Source organism: Bombina bombina, chromosome 5 (genome assembly GCF_027579735.1).
Source record: "Bombina bombina isolate aBomBom1 chromosome 5, aBomBom1.pri, whole genome shotgun sequence".
In the NCBI taxonomy this organism is placed as follows: domain Eukaryota; kingdom Metazoa; phylum Chordata; class Amphibia; order Anura; family Bombinatoridae; genus Bombina; species Bombina bombina.
Window position 1 is genome coordinate 825,819,457 of NC_069503.1, and position 15,479 is coordinate 825,834,935.

The 15,479-nt window shown below is 39.3% G+C and overlaps 1 protein-coding gene across 2 annotated transcripts in view; it reads right to left on the reverse strand.

The window, feature by feature from the left end:
* Positions 1-15,479, reverse strand: part of LOC128660870 (myosin regulatory light chain 2, smooth muscle minor isoform) — a 70,804-nt gene that overhangs the window by 27,581 nt on the left and 27,744 nt on the right. The window contains exons 1-2 of one of the 2 annotated variants that reach the window (XM_053714951.1): positions 5,142-5,163; positions 4,300-4,500 (exon numbers count right to left, since the gene is read on the reverse strand). In XM_053714951.1, coding sequence (XP_053570926.1) covers positions 4,300-4,483 — 184 coding nt within the window. In that variant the 5' untranslated portion in view covers positions 4,484-4,500; positions 5,142-5,163. Of the gene's footprint in view, positions 1-4,299; positions 4,501-5,141; positions 5,164-15,479 lie in introns of those variants that run through there. The other variant, XM_053714952.1, reaches the window with a different exon arrangement.

Genomic DNA, 15,479 nt, shown 5'->3' on the forward strand with positions numbered 1-15,479 from the left:
TAAATATAGGAGGGGGTGAAAAAGGCACACCGGGTCTATCCCACTCCTTGTTAACAATTTCTGTAAGCCTTTTAGGTATAGGAAAAACGTCAGTACACGCCAGTACCGCAAAATATTTATCCAGCCTACATACTTTCTCTGGAATTGCAACCGTGTTACAATCATTCAGAGCCGCTAATACCTCCCCTAGTAATACACGGAGGTTCTCAAGCTTAAATTTAAAATTTGAAATGTCTGAGTCCAGTTTACTTGGATCAGATCCGTCACCCACAGAATGAAGCTCTCCGTCCTCATGTTCTGCAAATTGTGACGCAGTATCAGACATGGCTCTATTATTATCAGCGCACTCTGTTCTTACCCCAGAGTGATCGCGTTTACCCCCTAAATTCTGGCAATTTAGATAGTACTTCAGTCATAACATTAGCCATGTCTTGCAAAGTGATTTGTATGGGCCGCCCTGATGTACTTGGCGCCACAATATCACGCACCTCCTGAGCGGGAGGTGAAGGTACTGACATGTGAGGAGAGTTAGTCGGCATAACTTCCCCCCTCGTTGTCTGGTGATAATTTCTTTACATGTACAGATTGGCTTTTATTTAAAGTAGCATCAATGCAATTAGTACACAAATTTCTATTGGGCTCCACATTGGCCTTTAAACATAGTGAACAAAGAGATTCATCTGTGTCAGACGTTTAAACAAACTAGCAATGAGACTAGCAAGCTTGGAAATACTTTTCTAAATAAATTTACAAGCAATATAAAAAACGCTACTGTGCCTTTAAGAAGCACAAAAAACTGTCACAGTTGAAATAACAATGAACCAAAATAGTTATAGCAACCAATTTTTCACAGTAAATGTATTAAGTTAGCAAAGGATTGCACCCACCAGCAAATGGATGATTAACTCCTTAATACCCAAAAAACGGATAACAATTTAATATTAACGTTTTTATCACAGTCAAAACACACCATCACAGGTCTGCTGTTGGTGATTACCTCCCTCAAAACTAGTTTTGGAGACCCCTGAGCTCTGTAGAGACATCCTGGATCATGGAGGAAGAAATAGGAAGACTGTTACTAAATTTTTACTGCGCAATAAAACGCTAAAATAGGCCCCTCCCACTCATATTACAACAGTGGGGAAGCTCAGTAAACTGATTTTATTCAGAAACAAACGACAGCCATGTGGTAAAAATCATGCCCATAAAGTTTTATCACCAAGTACCTCAGAAAAAACGATTAACATGCCAGTAAACATTTTAAAAATGAAATTATGAAACGTCATTAATAAGCCTGCTGCTAGTCGCTTTCACTGCAGTGCAGGCTCAAATATTACTTAAATATAGACAGTATTTTCTTAGTGAAATTCCATTCCCCAGAAATACCTCAGAGTATACATACATACATATCAGCCTGATACCAGTCGCTACTACTGCATTTAAGGCTGCACTTACATTACATCGGTATTAGCAGTATTTTCTCAGTCAATTCCATTCCTTAGAAAATAATATACTGCAACATACCTCCTTGCAGGTGAGCCCTGCCTGCTATCCCCTGTTCTGAAGTTACCTCACTCCTCAGAATGGCCGAGAACAGCAAGTGGATCTTAGTTACGACCGCTAAGATCATAGGTAGATTCTTCTTCTAATGCTGCCTGAGAAGAAACAACACACTCCGGTGCCGTTTAAAATAACAAACTTTTGATTGAAGAAATAAAAACTAAGTTTAACAACCACAGTCCTCTCACACGTCCCATCTATTAGTTAGGTGCAAGAGAATGACTGGGTATGACGTAGAGGGGAGGAGCTATATAGCAGCTCTGCTTGGGTGATCCTCTTGCACTTCCTGTTAGGGAGGAGATATAATCCCATAAGTAATGGATGACCCGTGGACTGACTACACTTAACAGGAGAAATATCCCTCAGATTTTTCCAGGTTAGGGCAGCAACAGTATATGGGAGGTGCAGTGAGAATTATGTCCCACAAGTTCCCATTGCTCTAAAGCCACCAAATGCTCTACTGCAGAGACACACTCTGGCACTACTTTAAAATAATAAACACTTGATTGAAGAATCTATACTAACACCTCACTTTACTTCTTCCTATCACTAACGTAGGCAAAGAGAATGACTGGAGTGGGAGGGAAGAGCTATATATAGCAGATCTGCTGTGGTGTTCTTTGCCTCCTCCTGCTGACCAGGAGGTGAATATCCCACAAGGATGAAATCCGTGGACTCGTGTCTTTAAAAAGAAAAAGAGGTTTAGAAAAGTGGTAAGGTTTCAATATTTTTAGGCACAAAACCTTTTTTTCTTTTTTTAAATACACCTCAATTTTTGCAACATCTTTAAAGATTTGTACTTCTTTACACCACATAAACCAATATAACCTCATTTGCTGTCTAAATATGTGATTCTATGGTTTAAAAGATTTCAGAAAAAAAATTCAAACACAGGCCTCGCAAAAAGACAAGTTTATCACATTTTCAGAGATATGCAAGAAAAATGCAAACTTGGTCACCTTAATAGGATGTGATTTAATGAACCAATAATTAAACTATTTCACAATTTCTTCTGGCTTTTACAACACTATTGGGAAATCTTCAACAGTACTAGTCTGAAACCGTTTTCAATAATAACTCTGACCCACATTCTATATAAAGAAAGTCAGCATATATTAGCAGCAGTTATAGCATTTCAGGTTCATTTGATTCCACTAGACTAACCGTAAAAATTAGTTTGGGGAACACCAGTCTGTATAAATTTAACTGCACTGGATAACATCACCTAATAGGTGTTATTTTCCTGTGACAGGGCTATAGTTACAATTCACTACTGAGCAAGCGTTTTTATACATCTACCGATATAACCCCTGTACAAATTCTATTATTTAGTTCCACTAGAGAACAAAAACACATAAGTTATGACCACCAGACTTATTTAACTAGCTGGCTGTCAAGGGGTTAAAAAAAGCAAACAAAAAACCCAAACACAACAACTAAACCACAGCTCACCGGCAAATGTTTCACCAAAAAGAGCCAAAAACCAACCACAGCCAGGAACTACCCGACAGTAAGATCAGTGTTTTGTACAGGAAGATAGTTGTCTAGCATGCTGCTTGAACCATATATTTGTAGCCTTGCAAATACACAAACTGCAAAGTTTCTTATTGGCGCCGCTGAGAGTTTAGTGCTTACATGCTGTCAGTTGCCTGCCCGACTATTAAAAAGAAAAACAAAATACTGCCTGGCCAGCCACCACGGGCATGGGTACGATACAATTCACAAAACACAGTCATGCATTAAAAGGGAAAGTTACACCAAAACTTCCCATCATTTTTATAAAGAAAAATGAAAAACCGAGTAAGAACCCAAGTAGAAAAAGTGTCTAGGACAAAAATACAAACTTGTGAAATACAAAATACCCAAACCAACAAATATAAATGAAGTGAAATTTGCCAATTATATACATCACAGAATGCCGGGTTGCTACCAAACCGCCTAAAAACCTAATATACAGTGTTAGAAGCGATCAGTAGTAATGAACCAATTTGAGCACAGGCATCTGAGAAAAAGTTTTCAGAAAAATTTGGAACATACATTATCAAGTTAATTTAGGATCACATGGTAATAATATGATCTATTTTACCTGCCGGAGTGGATTAGTTTACAAATATCTTCTTTACGTTTATTTTGTCATTTGAAATGGTAGTTTTCCCCTGATGTATTCCTGGCTATACTAGTTTTAATAGGCAGATACAGCTATTTCATATATAAAACAATGGAAACCAGTTTTATTGTACACTATCCCTTTAAACAACTTCCTAACAGAAAAGTGTTTGACAAACACTCACTATCAAGAAATCTTTCATATACCTTTATTTCAACTGTGTGGACAGATGCCTTGTACCCCTAGTGGGTGACCTGACCTCACTGAACAGCATGTTAAGAATAGCAATCACTGAAGGGGACAAACAATTGCTGTATGGGCACAACAGACAATCAAGGGATTAAATCATTGTTATGAGTGCACTACAGCAGCATTTCAATCCCTCAGTTGCCCAGGTGTGCGCTCTGGACAATCAAGTGGTTAAAACATCTACATTTTCACCTTACAATTACTGTCAAGCCATGGGTTAAAAATAACTGTATTGTGCGTGTTAAGGTAACTAAACGTTAAAAAAAAATAAAAAATGCTAAAATTATAAACAAACACACCATTAAAACAATCATTTTCTGGAGTATAGGGATTTGGAGAACAATTTGTTGATCCCTGCACCTTAAGGAGATTAGTCTACATACCCAGAGAAGCAAGCATGTCATGCAAGTCTTCTTTATCAATAAATCCATCTCTGTTCTGATCGATCATGTTGAATGCCTCCTTGAACTCCTGGATTTGAGACTGATCAAACATGGCAAACACATTGGATGTGGCACGCTGAGGGCGCTTCTTGGTGGTCTTTGTCTTTGCCCTTTTGCTCGACATGGTGGCGGTGTATTTGTCTATTTAGAAAAGATAACTTGTGACAATTAATATAAAAAGGATGAGATATATACATAGTTTAGAATTTGATCTTTGAACTATGCTTACAAAAAGCCACTGAATATTTTTATAGCCTAACCATTTTAGCAACAGCATAATTATATCCCCCCGCAAACTTACTAAACAGAAAACTACCAAAAATATTATCATTTCATGTTTTGGTGATGTTGAATTATAAATACATAAAAAAAAAAAACAACAGAAGAAATAATTCTCCCCCATTAACAAAGCGGTTCATATAAATTAAAGAGTAAATTTAAATAGTGGCGGAGCATCATAAACTAACTTCTGGATACACAGTTCAGGGCTTTAGAATTCAAATTCAACAGTCAGATTATAACATTATATTTTGGCTCCTAAGTGAATCATTCTAAATATTGCGATAAATCAATACACTTATCATAGAAGTGTTTGAGTGGCTCCTCATTCTCTGAGTTTAGACAAACACATGGCCCAAAACATAGTACAAAGCAAAGAAAAGCATTAATTGATAACAAATAACCAATTATTTATAAGCCAAGCGCATTTTATGAATCTGTGCATGGGAGAACGTTTGTTCATTTAGACAAAACACACAAATACTACAAAACAGAAAACAAACCTTCCTTTCCAAGTAGAACTTTGGACGAGGAACTCATCTGAAATTGACAACTAAAATCTGTGCAAACAGCACTGTACATGAAAAGGCTCTGTGAAATCACAGGCATAATATAGCTCCAGAAGGTGACGTTCCCTACGTAGAATGTAACGCACAAATATCATTGCTCTATAAATAAGGCAAATCATCATGCAGGAAACTATGAGCATAGTGATTTAAAAACGCTACAAGAGCCTTGTCAGTCTTATGAGATTTGGCATTTACATCACTTTTATATAAGGGGACAACCACACAATGTTAGGTTCTCAAGTAAGAGGCATTACAGATAGAACTAAGATTTAGAAGCTCTTATGCATTTTTATTAAAGTGCCATAAAACAAGTTGGGATCTGTGCATAGCCTAAAAGGGCTAATTTAAAATAGTTTGCATAAAAAAAAAAAAAAGTTTAAAAATTGCTGGCAAGTATTTTAAAATACATTTTCAAAAATAAGCAAAATCAATTACATAGCTTAGCTGCCTGGAGAAGCTAACTCCACCCCTCTTATCAGTGTTTAGACACAGGCATTGTATTTCAACTGAGTTCACAGCTTCTAGGCTTGCTCCAGCAGATAATCACTATTCACTTTTGCATTCTACCAAAAGAAAAATAAACAGATACAGCCATAAAAGGAATTGTGTGGGAGGAGTTAGAGCTTTACTATTCAGAAACTAAAAAGAAAGGGTTAATGGCAAGGCACTGCAGTATAAATTTGCAGGTAAAGTAATTAAAGCACATATATTATTTTGTCTCTATCCCAACTTGTTTTATGTCCCATTAAGGCTACAAAAGTGGACAAAAGGCACAATGAATATCTAAAAAACTAGTGCTTGTTCCAAGAACATCTACAAACACTGTACAAGTATGCAAAGGCAGCATGACATGTATATATTATACACATAAGTGCGTCCTCATTCAGTGACATGCACTGTGGTTCCCTAAGTGAGCTGCACATGCCTCCTTCCAATAGAGCTAAGGCAGTGTCATGTCAGGTCAAGGAGGGGATAATACATTTATGTCGACATAATGGTAATGAGGACCACTCCTGGTACAGAATCTGTGTTCAAGCTATTACAGCAATTGGTTTGTAAACCAAAGAGGGTGTGGAAAGTAGAAAACTGTAGTTAGTTTAAATATAATATGCACATAAATGGGTTTGAGTAAAATGTCAGACATTTAGAGTTTAGCGGCTATGCCCCCCCATTAATTTACAGTAGCATAACACTTAAAATCTACCCTTCCTATGCTTTTGAATAAAAGACCGCTACATATATGATGCATAACTTCCAGTTGTGTTCTAAGGCTTTTGCCTGAAGAATAACAGTATGAATAGACATAAAAAAAAAAACAAACAGAAAAACACAAACAAAATAATATACAATGTTAATTGAATGAGCTTTATTTGCCTTGGACCTACGCTAGGATGTATGGACAAACTCATTTAGACCGCCTACATAAGTACGGGAAGGCTGGGGGCCCACCCGGAGCCTCCCAGCTTTGATTACCCAATTGTTATAACTTCCTTATCTGTATTGTTGCAAATATGCTTTTAATTATTTGATGTATTGTTTTGAATAATCTAACAAAAATAAAATATATATAAAATCTACCCTTCCAGATCTCCTGCAATCTTCTCTAGCACCATGAATTAAAGTTGGAGTTTCACAAAAAAGGGGAGATAGGGAAAGGGGGCTAGGTCTCTTAAATAATAAATCCTTATAGGTAGACCTATGTATCACTATAAGGCAGTGCCTGAATACCAAAATATTAGTCAGAGAAAAATGTAGAGGAACGGGAGGTATTATATATGGCACACTTGATTTAAGAGCCTAGAATACTATATGAGAAAGGGTCTTGGAGGATGTTTTAAAAATAAAATTTTAAATTTTATTGGTACAAAATAAGATAATAAAAAAAAAAATACACACTATACATAACTTTATACCTACAGTAAGAAAAGGGAGACCATTATATTGGTGGTTAAGTGAAACAAACCCGAAACTATTATAACTAAACACAAATACTAGCTGGAGTATAGATAAGAATGATAAAAGATCATCCAACACTATTTATAAATAAGAAGAGAAAAGTATAAAAACATGTTTGAAAGAAAATCAACACACTTAGAGCACGCTTCTCCTATGCTTGGAGGTTAAATAAACTTCTGTTGATATAATAAGAGAGCAAATTCTTCTCTATCAATAAGTGTATCTAATTGCAGTCTAGAAACCTACGATCTATGACAACCGGTAATGACGGGTGTAATACTGTGCAGCATTACATACGACAGTTGCCAGGGATAATATATATCTTTGTAAGTATAGCAAACGAATCTCGGCTGTAATGGTTAGGGCTTTAGATTACATCTGAAATGTTACAGAAGTATTAGCAGCTGCATGCCAGTTAATGCCAATAGTTAAAGTAAACAATACAGTGCTGTGCGGAGTTATATGCGGCACTATTTGGAGATAATATGTACCGTTATAGTCCTAACTATTATATGCAAACAAACCTATCTAAAAGTATTTAAGCTTAAAAAGTTCAACTACAAAAGAAATGGGTGCTAAACGAAAGGTCAACCGAGTTTAAGCTGTATTAAGCGGTATAGTGATCTGCTATTATATGCAGCACTTGTCGGAGACAATATGTATTATAGTCGGCATAGTTAAAGTGAATCGAATGTAAATTTTGATGCTAAAGTGCCCGGTTTTTAAAACTTTGATTAAAAAACATAATTTATGCTTACCTGATAAATTCCTTTCTTCTGTAGTGTGATCAGTCCACGGGTCATCATTACTTCTGGGATATTACTCCTCCCCAACAGGAAGTGCAAGAGGATTCACCCAGCAGAACTGCATATAGCTCCTCCCCTCTACGTCACTCCCAGTCATTCGACCAAGGACCAACGAGAAAGGAAAAGCCAAGGGTGAAGTGGTGACTGGAGTATAAATTAAAAAATATTTACCTGCCTTAAAAACAGGGCGGGCCGTGGACTGATCACACTACAGAAGAAAGGAATTTATCAGGTAAGCATAAATTATGTTTTCTTCTGTTAAGTGTGATCAGTCCACGGGTCATCATTACTTCTGGGATACCAATACCAAAGCAAAAGTACACGGATGACGGGAGGGATAGGCAGGCTCTTTATACTGAAGGAACCACTGCCTGAAGAACCTTTCTCCCAAAAATAGCCTCCGATGAAGCAAAAGTGTCAAATTTGTAAAATTTGGAAAAAGTATGAAGCGAAGACCAAGTTGCAGCCTTGCAAATCTGCTCAACAGAGGCCTCATTCTTGAAGGCCCAAGTGGAAGCCACAGCTCTAGTAGAATGAGCTGTAATTCTTTCAGGAGGCTTCTGTCCAGCAGACTCATAAGCTAAACGAATTATGCTACGAAGCCAAAAAGAAAGAGAGGTAGCAGAAGCTTTTTGACCTCTCCTCTGCCCAGAGTAAACGACAAACAGAGAAGACGTTTGTCGAAATTCCTTAGTTGCCTGTAAGTAAAATTTTAGAGCACGGACTACATCCAGGTTGTGCAGTAGACGTTCCTTCTTCGAAGAAGGATTTGGGCACAAAGAAGGAACAACAATCTCTTGATTGATATTCCTGTTAGTAACTACCTTAGGTAAGAACCCAGGTTTAGTACGCAGAACTACCTTATCCGAATGAAAAATCAAATAAGGAGAATCACAATGTAAGGCTGATAATTCAGAGACTCTTCGAGCCGAGGAAATAGCCATTAAAAATAGAACTTTCCAAGATAACAACTTTATATCAATGGAATGAAGGGGTTCAAACGGAACGCCCTGTAAAACATTAAGAACCAGGTTTAAACTCCATGGTGGAGCAACAGTTTTAAACACAGGCTTAATCCTGGCCAAAGCCTGACAAAAAGCCTGGACGTCAGGAACTTCTGACAGACGTTTGTGTAACAGAATGGACAGAGCTGAGATCTGTCCCTTTAATGAACTAGCAGATAAACCCTTTTCTAAACCTTCTTGTAGAAAAGACAATATCCTAGGAATCCTAACCTTACTCCAAGAGTAACCTTTGGATTCACACCAATATAGGTATTTACTCCATATCTTATGGTAAATCTTTCTGGTAACAGGTTTCCTAGCCTGTATTAAGGTATCAATAACTGACTCAGAAAACCCACGTCTTGATAAAATCAAGCGTTCAATTTCCAAGCAGTCAGCTTTAGAGAAGTTAGATTTTGATGTTTGAAGGGACCCTGTATCAGAAGGTCCTGTTTCAGAGGTAGAGACCAAGGTGGACAGGATGACATGTCCACCAGGTCTGCATACCAAGTCCTGCGTGGCCACGCAGGCGCTACTAGAATCACTGATGCTCTCTCTTGTTTGATTCTGGCAATCAATCGAGGAAGCATCGGGAAGGGTGGAAACACGTAAGCCATCCTGAAGTCCCAAGGTGCTGTCAGGGCATCTATCAGGACTGCTCCTGGATCTGGACCCGTAACGAGGAAGCTTGGCGTTCTGTCGAGACGCCATGAGATCTATCTCTGGTTTGCCCCAACGTCGAAGTATTTGGGCAAAGACCTCCGGATGGAGTTCCCACTCCCCCGGATGAAAAGTCTGACGACTTAAGAAATCCGCCTCCCAGTTCTCCACTCCCGGGATGTGGATTGCTGACAGGTGGCAAGAGTGAGACTCTGCCCAGCGAATTATCTTTGATACTTCCATCATAGCTAGGGAGCTTCTTGTCCCTCCCTGATGGTTGATGTAAGCTACAGTCGTGATGTTGTCCGACTGAAACCTGATGAACCCCCGAGTTGTCAACTGGGGCCAAGCCAGGAGGGCATTGAGAACTGCTCTCAATTCCAGAATGTTTATTGGCAGGAGACTCTCCTCCTGACTCCATTGTCCCTGAGCCTTCAGAGAATTCCAGACGGCACCCCAACCTAGAAGGCTGGCGTCTGTTGTTACAATTGTCCAGTCTGGTCTGCTGAATGGCATCCCCCTGGACAGATGTGGCCGAGAAAGCCACCATAGAAGAGAATTTCTGGTCTCTTGATCCAGATTCAGAGAAGGGGATAAGTCTGAGTAATCCCCATTCCACTGACTTAGCATGCACAGTTGCAGTGGTCTGAGGTGTAAGCGTGCAAAGGGTACTATGTCCATTGCCGCTACCATTAAGCCGATTACCTCCATGCATTGAGCCACTGACGGGTGTTGAATGGAATGAAGGGTGCGACAAGCACTTTGAAGTCTTGTTAGCCTGTCCTCTGTCAGGTAAATCTTCATTTCTACAGAATCTATAAGAGTCCCCAGGAAGGGAACTCTTGTGAGTGGAACGAGTGAACTTTTCTTTTCGTTCACCTTCCATCCATGTGACCTTAGAAATGCCAGTACTAACTCTGTATGAGACTTGGCAGTTTGAAAGCTTGAAGCTTGTATCAGAATGTCGTCTAGGTATGGAGCTACCGAGATTCCCCGCGGTCTTAGTACCGCCAGAAGAGCACCCAGAACCTTTGTGAAGATTCTTGGAGCTGTAGCCAATCCGAATGGAAGAGCCACAAACTGGTAATGCCTGTCTAGGAAGGCAAACCTTAGGTACCGGTAATGATCTTTGTGAATCGGTATGTGAAGGTAAGCATCTTTTAAATCTACAGTGGTCATGTACTGACCCTCTTGGATCATAGGTAAAATTGTCCGAATAGTCTTCATCTTGAACGATGGAACTCTTAGGAATTTGTTTAGGATCTTTAAGTCCAGGATTGGTCTGAAAGTTCCCTCTTTTTTGAGAACCACAAACAGATTTGAGTAAAACCCCTGTCCCTGTTCCGATCGTGGAACTGGATGGATTACTCCCATTAACAAGAGCTCTTGTACGCAGCGTAGAAACGCCTCTTTCTTTGTCTGGATTGTTGACAACCTTGACAGATGAAATCTCTCTCTTGGAGGAGAGAATTTGAAGTCCAGAAGGTATCCCTGAGATATTATCTCTAGCGCCCAGGGATCCTGGACATCTCTTGCCCAAGCCTGGGCGAAGAGAGAAAGTCTGCCCCCCACTAGATCCGATCCTGGATCGGGGGCCCTCAATTCATGCTGTTTTAGGGGCAGCAGAAGGTTTCCTGGTCTGCTTGCCCTTGTTCCAGGACTGGTTAGGTTTCCAGCCTTGTCTGTAGCAAGCAACAGCTCCTTCCTGTTTTGGTGCAGAGGAAGTTGATGCTGCTCCTGCTTTGAAATTACGAAAGGAACGAAAATTAGACTGTCTAGCCTTAGCTTTGGCTTTGTCCTGAGGCAGGGCATGGCCTTTACCTCCTGTAATGTCAGCGATAATCTCTTTCAACCCGGGCCCGAATAAGGTCTGCCCTTTGAAAGGTATATTAAGCAATTTAGACTTAGAAGTAACATCAGCTGACCAGGATTTTAGCCACAGCGCCCTGCGTGCCTGAATGGCGAATCCTGAATTCTTCGCCGTAAGTTTAGTAAGATGTACTACGGCCTCCGAAATGAATGAATTAGCTAGTTTAAGGACTCTAAGCCTGTCCGTAATGTCGTCCAGAGTAGCTGAACCAATGTTCTCTTCCAGAGACTCAATCCAGAATGCCGCTGCAGCCGTGATCGGCGCAATGCATGCAAGGGGTTGCAATATAAAACCTTGTTGAACAAACATTTTCTTAAGGTAACCCTCTAATTTTTTATCCATTGGATCTGAAAAAGCACAGCTATCCTCCACCGGGATAGTGGTACGCTTAGCTAAAGTAGAAACTGCTCCCTCCACCTTAGGGACCGTTTGCCATAAGTCCCGTGTGGTGGCGTCTATTGGAAACATTTTTCTAAATATCGGAGGGGGTGAGAACGGCACACCGGGTCTATCCCACTCCTTAGTAACAATTTCAGTAAGTCTCTTAGGTATAGGAAAAACCTCAGTACTCGCCGGTACCGCAAAATATTTATCCAACCTACACATTTTCTCTGGTATTGCAACTGTGTTACAATCATTCAGAGCCGCTAACACCTCCCCTAGTAATACACGGAGGTTTTCCAGTTTAAATTTAAAATTTGAGATATCTGAATCCAGTCTGTTTGGATCAGAACCGTCACCCACAGAATGAAGTTCTCCGTCCTCATGTTCTGCCACCTGTGACGCAGTGTCTGACATGGCCCTAATATTATCAGCGCACTCTGTTCTCACCCCAGAGTGATCACGCTTACCTCTTAGTTCTGGTAATTTAGCCAAAACCTCAGTCATAACAGTAGCCATATCCTGTAATGTGATTTGTAATGGCCGTTCAGATGTACTCGGCGCTACAATATCACGCACCTCCCTCTGAGCGGGAGATGCAGGTACTGACACGTGAGGCGAGTTAGTCGGCATAACTCTCCCCTCGTTGTTTGGTGAAATTTGTTCAATTTGTACAGATTGACTTTTATTTAAAGTAGCATCAATACAGTTAGTACATAAATTTCTATTGGGCTCCACTTTGGCATTGCAACAAATGACACAGGTATCATCCTCTGAATCAGGCATGTTTAACACACTAGCAAATAAACTTGCAACTTGGAAATACAATTCAATTAGAATAATATTAAAACGTACTGTGCCTTTAAGAAGCACAGAAGATCTATGACAGTTGAAAATTAATAAATTGAAACAGTTATAGCCTCAATCCTTGTAAACAACACAACTTTAGCAAAGGTTTAATCCCATTAGCAAAGATAACAAATTCTGAAAGCAGGAAACAAATTACAGAATAAACGTTTTTTTATCTCAGTCAAACTATAATTCTCACAGCTCTGCTGAGAGAAATTACCTCCCTCAAAATAAGTTTTGAAGACCCCTGTAGAGATGAACCGGATCATGCAGGGAATACAATGAGTTTCTGACTGAAATATTTGATGCATAGTAAAAGCGCCAAAAAACGGCCCCTCACACACAGCAGTGAGGGAGAACAGAAACTGTCAGAAAACAGATTAAGCAACTGCCAAGTGGAAAAATAGTGCCCAAACATTTATTCACTCAGTACCTCAGTAAATGAAAACGATTTTACATTCCAGCAAAAACGTTAAACATAATCTTTAGTTATTAAACAGCTTTATGTATTTCTTACAGTGTAATTCTAGTGAAGTACCATTCCCCAGAATACTGAAGTGTAAAGTATACATACATGACATTATATCGGTATGGCAGGATTTTCTCATCAATTCCATTGTCAGAAAATAAAAACTGCTACATACCTCTATGCAGATTCATCTGCCCGCTGTCCCCTGATCTGAAGTTTACCTCTCCTCAGATGGCCGAGAAACAGCAATATGATCTTAACTACTCCGGCTAAAATCATAACAAAAACTCTGGTAGATTCTTCTTCAAACTCTGCCAGAGAGATAATAACACACTCCGGTGCTATTTTAAAATAACAAACTCTTGATTGAAGAAATAAAACTAAGTATAATCACCATAGTTCTCTCACACATCCTATCTAGTCGTTGGGTGCAAGAGAATGACTGGGAGTGACGTAGAGGGGAGGAGCTATATGCAGCTCTGCTGGGTGAATCCTCTTGCACTTCCTGTTGGGGAGGAGTAATATCCCAGAAGTAATGATGACCCGTGGACTGATCACACTTAACAGAAGAAACAGGGGCACTTTAATTCATCAAAATTTACATTTCACTCCTGTTGTGACAAAAAAAAAACCTTTTAAACTTCACAACAGCTCCAGCTTCTTCCGGTCTTACAAGCCATTTCTGATGTCAGAAATGATTGATAGGTCATCCTCCGATCACAGTTTCCCCCCGGGGGATTCAGTGTCTGATTCACTGCTGTGATTGGAGGAAGCCGGGTGCCTCATTTTAGACCCAGGAAGAGGCTTTGAAACGGGTGGAGGAAGCTGGAGCTGCTGTGAAGATTAAAATGTACGTTTATTTTCACAACAGGAGTGAAATGAAAATGTTGATGAATTAAAGTGCCCCTGTTTTTAATCAAAGTTTTAAAAACCGGGCACTTTAGCATCAAAATTTACATTCACTTTAAATCTAGCAGGTAACGACCATTGAGGGATTGAGAGCTAAAGAGATCCGTAACCGTCTGTAAGATATAGGTACTAAATCCCAATAAAGGCCAACAAAATTACAGCTATATTAAGATAACATGCTCTTGTTAAACAGAATTTGCATAGGAGAAGCAGTGCGAACACCTGACGCGCATTTCGCCAAATGCTTTATCAAAGGCGCAGATAGTCCTCACTGTTACCCTTTTAAATGAGCACCAGCCAATCCGGGAGGGCGTGTGTCCCGTCACATGCTTGCGGCATGCCAATCACAGCATAGCCACAATGTCACATTCTCACGTATATGTTGCTGTCAGAGAGGGGGGGGGGGGGGACCAGGGTTACCCTGACAATAACAAAACGTAATTTCTGAAAAACAGACTGTGTTGCCGAAGTACGATTCAATTAAACATGTCATTTTTAGCTTAATAGCTTCATCATATATTAAAAAATGATTGATGTGTAGAGGACATTCTGTGTCTTTATTTACACCAATACATTGTTTTCCATAATGTCCTTATTTCAAAGATTCATTTACATCTAAATGGTTGTTGCTTATTATTCAATAAGATATATTATGAAGCGGATTCATATGAGATATACTTATGGCTATACTGAATCGTATAGTCTTATTCATAGAAGAATCAGAAATAAGGGTTAGGTGAGCATCTTGTAAATATCTGCAATGCTAAGAGCGATCTGGAAAAGGGAAAGAAAATCACCACAGTAGCTAGACACTTCCTGAATGTACACAGAAGCAAAATCAGAATTGAAATGCCGAATCCTTCAAAAAGGTGAAACCAGGAATAAGGAGGAAATATAGAAACTATGCTCCTCAAGGAAGAAACAAAATGGATATTCTGGCTACAAACTATGGCACCTAAAGGTCTCAAACAACTAAGTTTCGGTCCATTCCTTTAATGATCTAGAGAAGATGACTATCATCATTCCCGGTCTGTAACACTTATTTCTGATTCTTCTATGAATAAGACTATACGATTCAGTATAGCCAACAATAATAAAGACACAAATGAAGTCTTAAACATCCTTTCTCTATCAACTTGTAGAATTGATCACATGAGTATATAAACTGATAGAAAATAAATAAAAATGTATTCGATTTCTTTTGGGTACATCTAAACATATAACGGTAATGACAGACGTTTAACTGATCTATATTTGTTCTGATTATAGGTGCCACAAACCAAATCCACACTATGCTATTGTCTGATTAGTGCATAAGTATATCTCATACGAATCAGCTTCATAATATATCTTATCGAATAATAAGCA